The 10,551-nt window shown below is 39.5% G+C and overlaps 1 protein-coding gene across 3 annotated transcripts in view; it reads left to right on the top strand.

The window, feature by feature from the left end:
* Positions 1–1,055: 1,055 nt before the first annotated feature.
* Positions 1,056–10,551, top strand: part of MYBL1 (MYB proto-oncogene like 1) — a gene marked incomplete at both ends in the record, with an annotated part of 31,927 nt that continues 22,431 nt past the window's right edge. For all 3 annotated transcript variants that reach the window (XM_079722571.1, XM_079722570.1, XM_079722569.1), the window contains 3 exons: positions 1,056–1,075; positions 9,695–9,800; positions 10,118–10,189. In XM_079722571.1, the coding sequence (XP_079578697.1) occupies positions 1,056–1,075; positions 9,695–9,800; positions 10,118–10,189 (198 nt within the window). The remainder of the gene's footprint in view (positions 1,076–9,694; positions 9,801–10,117; positions 10,190–10,551) is intronic.

The raw sequence follows: 10,551 nt of genomic DNA, 5'->3' as shown, positions 1-10,551 counted from the left end.
ACACTCCTGCTCATTCTTGATATTCGGTTTCCTGCTACAGTCTTCGCTAGTTCAGCAGCTACGATGTTTGGCAAAAATAGCTCGCATTTTTGCTTGAACAATAACGGCCGCGCAAATTTTATGGTTAGATTTGTCTCAAGTCCGAAGACCGCGCCTCCTAACTAGTGAGGAGGGATGCACCCGAGGACTGAAGAGCTGAGGCCGAGAGAAGGTTGCGAGGACATGCCCTGGCCGGACAGCTCAACCCTCAGGGACACCGTCCGCTCACCCCGGGAAGTTTGGGCTCCCGCCGCCGCTTCCGGACACGCCTCTCCGCGAGCCTGGAACTCGCTTTCCCAGCAGGCCCCGCGCGGCCCTCGGCGTCCCGCCCCCTCGGGTGCGGCGCTCTGCGCGCTCCGGGTCCTGTCACTGCTGGACCCGCGAGCCTGGCCTGCGGCCCCACCCCCTGGCTCCCAGCTCCTTCCCCGGCTCCCGCGGGTTCCAGTCCCGGCTTCCAGCTCCCCAGCCCCGCCCTCAGTCGCGCGCGCTCTCCCCGCCCCGCCCCCGTCCCCCCGCGTGCGGCCGCCACAGCCAATAAGATTCGGGGCCGCGTGCGCAGATTCAAACGGCGGCTCTTGAGGGAGGCTGGGCGCGAGATTCGGCGGTGCGGACAAAACCCTGCAGGAGGCTGTGATCCCTGCAGGGCTGCTCGCTGCGGGGAGAGGGCGGGGGTCGGCGCCCGCGGCGGAGCCGCGCTGGGACAGCGGCGAGGAGGCTGAGAGGTGGCGGGAGGGGCCGGCGGAGGGCGGGAGCGCGCCTGCTGACATGTTGGGGGCATCCCTGACCGGGCCGGGCCGGGGCTAGGAGCGGCGCTACGGACCGGGGGCGGGTCGCGGTCCGCCCCTCCGTCCTTCTGTCCTGCCCTGCCGGGGACGTGCGTTCCGCACTCGGTCGCCGCGGAGAGGGACTTCTGAGAGGGAAGAGGAGGGAGGGTCGGGGAGAAGGAGTATTAGCCTGAGGCTGGAGGAGGCTGAATTGCGTCCCCGCCCAGCCCGCGCCTATGCGGTACTTGAAGGATGGCGAAGAGGTCGCGCAGGTGGGTGACATCCCTTTCGCCCAGGCCCGTCGGCACAGTGTCGGCTCAGATTCCCTTTCCTTTCCCGCTGCTTCCGCACCAGGCCCTCCCCAGCCGGGGCAGAGGTTTTCTTCCCGCTGCTCCACAGCCGCTTCGGCCCGCTGGCCGCAGCGCAGCCGTGACGTGTGGAGCTGGGGACCAGTGTGTTTCAGACTCAGAAAGTGACTAACAGATGCCCAGGTTGCTCTTTTGAGTCGACTCTCCCCACAGCGCACATCCAGACCCCCAAACGCTCACAGCCACTTCTTGGTGGGAGTTGGCAGGTAAGTCTGTGCGCTTTCAGGGAATACGCTCCGCAGATGAAAGTGGAAGTGTCCTGCCTGGACGACCTGAAAATGGTGTTCAGAGGGCCTCTTTTTCTCTGAATGACTGGGTCAGTTAAAATAGGAACTTTGTGATAAACCTGGGTGGGGACCCCTCTGCCATCTTTGCTCCCTTGAAAGGTGTGGAAGTCCTCTGAGGAATAGCTGAGGAGAGAGGACCTTTTTTGATGTTTACTGTAATTACCATACCCATGTTCTCAGCTTTATGTACGTATTTTTAATATCTTCTACTGGGAAGATGCCACAGTATCTTGATCTTAAATGATCTTGATCTTAAAATAAAACAATGTGTTTGAGTCACTTGATATTTTGTGTGTCTGTTGGGCTCTGACTGTGCCTAAGTGTTGCACAGAGGTAGGGCATGTTTTTTGGAAAACTTGCTAGGATGAATTTACGCTTCTCATTTTTATTTATGTCAGTATAGTAGCTACTCCTAAATTGTGTGTAGGAATTACTTAGATGACAAAAAACTACAGTATCTTTTAGTTGTCAGTATTATTAAATAAACATGAAAAGATGTTTGACAGGATTTCCAAATGGCTTTATTTATCTAGATCCACAGCCTCAAAGTCTCAACTGGAGGTGTATTTCCCAAGTTGAAATTTAGTAGTAGCTTCATTCACTGCAGATTACTGTTAAAAATTGGCAACAAGTACACATAGTATTTGTTGACCTTCATTTATTAAGCATCTGCTGCATGTAAGGTATCTTTTGCAGAAATCAGCATAGAATGTAGTAAAGTCTTTGTTAGATTATTACTTTGTAGCAACTACAGAATAGATCAAACTCTTGAGGTGGAACAAATGTACACAAACACACTTCTCTAGAAGAGGGTTTTCAACCTAGGCACTGTTGATATTTTGGATCAGATAATTCTTTGTATTGGGAAGGCGGGGTGGGAGGGGTGCTGTCCTGTGCTTTGTAGAGTGTCTAGCAGCATCCCTGGCCTCTACCCGGTGGATGCCAGTAACACCCCACTTCCCCCAGATGTGACGATCAAAAATGTCTCCAGACATTACCAAATGTCTGTTAGGGGCCAGAATCACCCAGGTGAGAATTACTAGTCTAGAACATCAAGGACCTGACTGACTTCTCAGTCTTCAGAAAAGATAGATATTAAAATCTCCTGTAACTATAATTACTGAGGTATTGATTTAGGCCTTTTCTTTTGAATTTTAAAATATACCTTCATTAAGCAAGGTGACAAGTGAATATTGTCAAGTCAATAACAGGAGTTTGTTTATATTCAGTGTGTGGCATTATCTACTTATCAGTATTGATGTTAATCTTATTTGGAACAGTTTCTTGGCTAACGCTGTCATTAGCAGTTAGTTATGGTTAGACATGGATGCTTGAATGTCAGAACCTTGCCTTCTCCAGTTAGTTTTTCTGTCCATAATTTGCGTATGCTTCATAATAGGCTAAGAAAAGTGATTTAATGATTAATTTGCCTGTATAAGTTGTTTTATTGACAATACTGTGAGCTTTGAGATCTAAACATTAATTGCATTGTTGACTTTTATTCCTGTCAGCTGTATAAATTAATTGAAACGTATTACAGAATGATTGAAAGAGTCATAAGTCTGGAGTAGTTAAATGTGGTGGGGTGAAGCTACACTCCCTATGGGAGTATACAGGTAGAAGATGTGATGAGGAATTATCATATCTGAATGGTGTATTTCTTAGGGTCTTCATACTTGAATGTGTTTTGTGCTCTAAATTATATTTCTTGTATATGTAAATATGACTTATTTATCTTAGAAAATAATAGGATGTGAAATGTTTTGAAGGATAAATCTATTTATTGGGCAAAGTCTAGTCTCATGCCTTTAACTAAATATCTTAATAATAAATATCAACCTAATTTATAGTTGAATGAAAAAGGGCGTAATTCAGTCACTTTAAAATCTCCACTATACAACCATTTAAGTATTTGATTGAGAACTATAGTTCGCTGTATAAAAGTTTTGCATAAAACTACAGGCATAAATCCTGTAATAACCTCTCCTGTATGATCTGAAAAAAAAAAAGGAGTAAAAAATGTTACCTCAGGTTTAAACAACTGAAGGATGTTAGCTCTTTTGATCTTTAAGATAGCTATAGTATCTCTGATCTGGATTTACATAAAGGAAAAGGTTTATTTGGTGTTGTGACTTTAAATAGTTTTTAGATCCCACTGGGGGTTTTAATGACATAATTTACAGGCAATACCAAAATTGGTATATCTGTTATTAACATGTATTTGATTTTTAACCATATTTACGTATTAAGTAATTAATTTTAGGTTTTAAAAGCCAGTTCCACTCTTAAAAATAAGCTTTAAAAAGTGTCATTTAGACGCTAGAAGGCCTGTTTAAGTAGGAACAGATTCAGGTATTTACAGTTGAGATGACTGGTGACTATACTAAACTGGAAAGACAAAAGCCAGCTCTTTAGGTATGTGGTATGTGTGTTGTAGGAAGCAATTTTACTGTGTTGTTTCTAGTGAGATGGGTGTTGTGGGTGAAGAATACTGAAATATGAGAACTGATTTTTTTTTTTCTTGCGCGGGCCTCTCACTGTTGTGGCCTTTCCCGTTGCGGAGCACAGGCTCCGGACGCGCAGGCTCAGCGGCCATGGCTCACGGGCCCAGCCGCTCCGCGGCATGTGGGATACTCCGGTACCGGGGCACGAACCCGCGTCCCCTGCATCGGCAGGCGGACTCTCAACGACTGCGCTACCAGGGAAGCCCGAGAACTGATTTTTAAATCAACTTTGTAATTAGCAGTATTGTTTGGGGAAAGCAAGTAAACTCTATAACCCTGTTTTTTGTCTGTTAATATAAGGGGTTTGGATTTTGTGGTCTATAAGGTACCATCTAGCTTTAATATAGTTCCTATTTTGAACTCTTTTTGTAATCATCTTTCCTCATTTAAAAATATACACACTAATGGAATAAAATAGAAATGTTCTCGCATTGTTTTTGTTTATGGATAGCTAGGTAGAAATTCCGTATTTATTTCATTATTGCTATTAATGGTCAAATAAAGTCGAATTTGTCTTACTATAATGATGCTAATTTGCAGTCCAGATTTGGGAATAAAATATTCATGTATGCAGTACATCATATTAACCACTGGGTGGCCTGATTTCACTTTATTAAATCAAACTGGTAAATTTTCATCCCTTGAATTCGACTGAACTTAAAAAAATTCACAGTTATCCTGTCAAGACAGTATAATAAAGATGTATTTTTTGATTATGATAAAAATATTCAGACTTGATGCAGTTTGATTTAAAATATTATCAAGTTGAAGTGATTTTACTGGAGCAAATTTTATAGAACTACTGATATTTCTCTAATTCAAATCAGTTTCTATTCAAATAAAAATAAGTTTAAAAAAATTTCAATTCTTCCTTTGGCACACCACGTTTTACACTTTTTTAGGTGGAATAATTGATGTCCTTTAAAATTGAACTTCTCTCAAATGTTTTATCTTAATATTGCCACGTGTGAATAGTTTGTGTATTATTTCACAGGGAAAGTTATGACTATCACATCCTATTAGCTTACACCCCAGTACAGAATTACTCTTAACCATTTTCCTGGCCTAATGAGTCATAGTATTTTTGTGTGTGTGCATATGCTCTTCATTTTGCAGTTTCATAATCACCCTAATCACTTTGTTCATTCATAATCTACAAAAGTTTTCGAATATGGTACTTAGGTTATGTATTAGACAGTTACAGAATAAATATTTTATTTGACTTAAAAAATAAAACTGGCAGAATGATTCTGGAAACCAAGTCCTGAATGAAGATTCAAAGAACAAATTCCTCTTCGGTTTTTGCTTTGTGACTGGAGAAATAATTTCACCTATTTTTACTGTCTTCTAGATTAGTCACCCTAGGCTAAAAATGGTTTATCTATTTACAGATAGATAGTAGGAAGTTGATTTTATTTAACTATTAGATATTACCAGCATTGATAGCTACAATACAGAAATACTAAAAAATGAAGTAGAAAGCAGAAAAATAAAGCAAATAAAACAACAAATAAAGAAAATAAAATAATGATTTGTTTTGATGGTGTCTAACCTTTATTAAGCAATGGGACTTTTTCATTGTTAAATGGTGAAAGTAGAATATTGGTGAAATTATTCGTGGGGTTTTATCTCTTCCCGTTTTTCTTCGCAAATTGTAGGCATTCTCAGGCAGCTTTATGTTGTAGCTAGTGATGAGTTTCTAGGATCTTCTTCTGTCACGCTTACTTGAAAGTTTTATCATCCTTTCAACAGTTACCTAAAGAATATAGAAATAACTTAATGCTGAAACTAAGAAGTAGTTAGGTAGATAGATTCTAGGGAAGTCCCAGTGGTAGAGAGATGGATTCTAAGAATTCTACCCTAACCCTCCCTCACACTCAACCACTCAAAAAACCCAGCTTCCTGAACATGAGGGCCATGCTGATGCAAGACAGAGGATGAAACCTCTTGTAGAAATAGAAATTTCTCACAAATCAAGTATGTGGTTAAAAAATAAGGCAGGTTTTTAACGTTAAAATGAACACGTTTCAGGAATATTACTCCTTGGAAACTAGCCTTTTGACCAAAATAACATTTTTGGACTCGTATCTTTAACTTAACATATTTTGAAAGGAATACTGATAAGGTGAATTTTGTACAGACTAGATGTGATATCGATATTTTTGTGAAGACTCAAAATTTATATGGATGAGTCCCCAAAGTAGAAATTGTTTTCAAATAACCTAATTTTTAAAGCAATCTCAAACATGCTGTTATGGAAGGTGTTGGCGTCTGAGGGGAGGGAAGAAGAGACGGGAACCTGTAAAAAGCATGACTGAGGGCTGTTTGGGATGACAGGAAGTGATAATGTTGCAGGGGACAGTTCTAGGAAAGGTTAGGCAATATTAGTAGGTACCCCAAAGAACCCCTTCTGTACTGAATATTTATTTTATGTTTGTTTCAGCAGGTTATGCTTAAAATTCTACCACTTGGAGGTGCATTTGGATTTTGAAAGTTCTTTTTAATAAAGGGGAATGCTTTTTACCTCCTCTTAGAGGTATTTGCATTTGTTAAAAAAAAGTTTTCTTTCTCATGTCAACTTGAGATCAGCTGTATTAAGGGAGGTAAAAGTTTTGATTGGGTTGGGAAGGAGTGAGGTAATTTTGGAATATAGAATACTTGGAGGAGGTGAAAGAGTAAGCAAGACCATTCAGTAATTTTACAAATGTTTGAATGGCAGGTACTGTGCTTGACGAAGAGAGGTGAACGCAGTAGACATGGTCTTTGTACCCCTGAGTTTACAATTTGGTTGGGAAGGTTGGCAAGTGTGATAGCATTGAGAAGGATGGGTAAGCTCCATGAGTGCGTACAGTGGACATCAAGCTTCAGTGTGGTGTTTTATCTGGTTTACTAGCCTTCTTAGAAATTTATGAAGTCATTGGATCCTGAACCATCTCCAATTTAACAGTTTAATCATGGCTAATCAAGTGATATTTCTGATAGCTGAAGATGGCAGCAAATAACAGGCATTTAATTAAACCTGTGCTTTTATTTTCAGCATAGTTTAACAAAACAATCATATATGGAAATAGGACTGGCAGATTATTAAGATAGACATTGGCTTTAGGGGAGAAAGTATTGGAATACTGAAGTGCATTAAACTAAAGAAACAGTTAGGTGTCATAGGTAGGTGGGTGGGGGATTTTGGTGTCTTGTTTGGTCGGATAAGAATAATTTTGGTCCTAATGGAATTGACAAATCAAGGGAAATTAGAAGTTCGTGCAAAGGATCTGTAAACAGTATATATTAAACCTAGGCCTTCATTTTCCACAATGTCTGGTACTTAGAAACGTTAAGTAAATATTAGCTCATGTTATTTTCAGATGCTCATAACTTTATTCAGTCCATTGACTACTCAAAGATCCTCTAATTCAGTTTATCATAAAGACCTGCCCTCTTTTCTGGGGTTTTGTGCTCTCATGGCTTTAACTGTTCTCTGCGTGCTGTTGATTGCCAAAACTGTATGTCTACCCTAGACCTGTTACCTGAGCAGAAGGTCCATGTGCCCAGTTGTCTTCTAGATCGGCTCTGCCTTGTAGGAGAGCCACTAGTCACATGTGGCTGTTGAGCTCTTGATATGTGGCTAGTCTGAATTGCTATGTACTTTTAATTTTATTTTATTAAAAAAAATTTTTAAATTTAATTTAATTTTTATTTTTCTGATTAGCTCTGTCTGTAACTAGGAATTCACTTTGTTGCTCCTGGGCTCTTTCTATCAGCTTCATCTTCTTGGGTTTTTTTTCTCTTTCTCTTTTGCCTTTGGCACTCTCTTCCCTCCTGGACAATGCCACACCAGATTTTGAAGACTTAAGTAAGAAGAAAAGAATGTAAAAGATTTTGTGATTGGGCTTCTCTGGTGGCGCCGTGGTTAAGAGTCCGCCTGCCGATGCAGAGGACACGGGTTCGTGCCCCGGTCCGCAAAGATCCCACATGCCGCGGAGCGGCTGGGCCCGTGAGCCCTGGCTGCTGAGCCTGCGCGTCCGGAGCCTGTGCTCCGCAATGGGAGAAGCCACAACAGTGAGAGGCCCGCGTACTGCCAAAAAAAAAAAGATTTTGTGATTATGTCGAAATGACAATTAAAAAATATATTGGGTTAAATATTATTTATTATTAAAATTAATTTCACCTGTTTCTATTTTTTTTAATGTGGCTACTAAGAAATTACATATGTGGCTTGCATTACATTTCTCTCAGACAGTGCTGTTCTGGATATATCCAGTATCCACCTGTATATTTCTCAAGTGCCTTGAAATCAGTCCAAACTGCTTACTCTCCTCATTCCCTTCTACCTCCCAAAGTTCTGTTTCTCCTTCTATTCCATATCTCAGTGGATAGCTCTATTTATGCTCCCAAAGCCAGAAATTTTGGAGCTGTCCTTGAATCTTCCTCCCATGTCTCTCAGATTCATCAGTTGAAAAATCCTTTTGTTTCTACCTTTTTCATCTCAGTTTTATGTGCTTCTTTCTATAACTACTATCACGACCTTAGTTGGTTTATTCTTTTATGGTTTCTTGATTTTTGTCACATTTAGATTTCTTCTACTCAAGGATGTAAAAAATAGAATTCAACCCTATTATAGTACTATTATGTTTTCATTTTTTAAAGTGTAAAATATTTGCTTCATCTGAATTTTTTATTTTAAAGTAAGACTTTAGCTTTATTTTTTAAGATAGCTACCCAGTGTCTTACCCTTCATTGAAAAGTCCATCTTTACCCCACTGATTGATATGTTACTATTACAATTTACCAAATTCCCATATGGGTTTTGTGGTTTTCCTGAATGTTCTATTCTGTTCCATTGATTTGAGTATCTGTGCGTGTGTCAGTACCATTCTGTTTTATTTATTGTTTCTCTACAGTATATTCTGATATTGGGTAGTGCTAATTCTCTCTCTCCTTTTTTAGAACTTTTTTGGCTATTACTGCCTGTTTATTTTTCCATATGAACTGTAGAATCAGCTTGTCTAAGTTCCTCTGAAAATCTATTGGTATTTTTATTCATTTAATCTAAATTTATGAATTAATTTACAGGGAATGGACATCTATAATATTGTTTTCCTTTCCAAGAATGTGCTCTGAATGTTTTTTCATTTGTTCTTCTGTGTCTCATAATAGTGTTTCACTGTTTACTGTAACTTGATCTGTATACTCAAGTTATTTCTACACATTTTAACTTTTTTTGTTGTTGGTGTTGTAAATGGCTCATTTCTTCCATTGTGTCTTTTAACTGACTGTGTTTTGTATTTTACCATTATCGTTGCCAGGCCCTAATAATTTCTTACTTGGGGTATTGTGAAAGATTACCAACTGGTCTTCCTTCCTCTGTCTCTCCACATTCCTGCCAGTGATTTTTGCTGAAACACAAGATACTGGTCTTTTACTCCCTTACTTAAATTCCTTTAACTCTTTAGGTTAAAGGTCAAATAAAGAATAAAGGTCAAACTCCTTAGCATGACATAAAGGTTATCACTTGGCCTCTGCTGACATATCTAGCTTCATTCCTCTGTGTCAGTAAGAACTACAGCTCCTCTCCATTGTATGACTCTTAATTTTTTTTATACTTTGAATAATCTCGTTGGACATATGTCTGCTAGTCTGAGTGGCTTCTTTCATCGTAACTGTGTATTCAGATTCAGTGATTGAATTCACATCTTTAAATAAAATTCTTGATTTCACAATTGTGTCCTTTTCAGTGAGGATGAGGATGATGACCTTCAGTATGCTGATCATGATTATGAAGTCCCACAACAAAAAGCGTTGAAGAAGCTCTGGAATAGAGTAAAATGGACAAGAGATGAGGTAATTATGTGATAAGGCTTACTAATTCCATGCTCGCATTTAATGATTAATAATATATATTAAAGATATTTAGAAACAAAACATGAGAAAAGTTATCCATCAACTAACTTGCACATTATTTTTCTTCAACCATACATGAATAGCGGGTTGATATTGAGACTGACAGAATCAGTTTAGTAAATGGGAGAACTTGTGTTATAATGGCTTCAGTCCTTCTAAAAATGGCCACCAGATATGACATGGAAGAATTGGAGAGTATCTATATTCAGGCATAGGGTGAGGGAGAACTTTCTAATTTTTCATACCTGTTTTAATAGGATGATAAGTTAAAGAAGTTGGTTGAACAACATGGAACTGATGATTGGACTCTAATTGCTAGTCGTCTTCAAGTAAGTGAAACATTATCTTATATTGCTGACATGGATGATTTAGACCATGGGGTTACATTTGCTATTTTTCAGAAATGTGTCTACATTATTTTAGATTTAGATTTCCTTCCTAAAAACATCTATTTTGTTCTGATCTTCCTATAGTTGGAAGCTTATAAAGTCTGATTTTCTAGTAATTAGTTTATCCAGGGATCTAAAAAGATTAATAATCTAAAACAAAAATGATATGAAGTTTGGGTAGGGCTTTATAAATATTTGCTGATAAATGTTAAAACATTTTGAGAGAAGTTAAATATATTGAAGTATTTTGGTAGCTAATTAATAAAACCAGAAAAAGCTACGTTGCTGTGAGAATTAGAAGT

Source organism: Hyperoodon ampullatus, assembly GCF_949752795.1.
Source record: "Hyperoodon ampullatus genome assembly, chromosome: 17".
NCBI lineage: Eukaryota > Metazoa > Chordata > Mammalia > Artiodactyla > Ziphiidae > Hyperoodon > Hyperoodon ampullatus.
The sequence above is the reverse complement of the archived record's forward strand: the minus strand, read 5'-3'. Positions and strand labels throughout refer to the sequence as shown.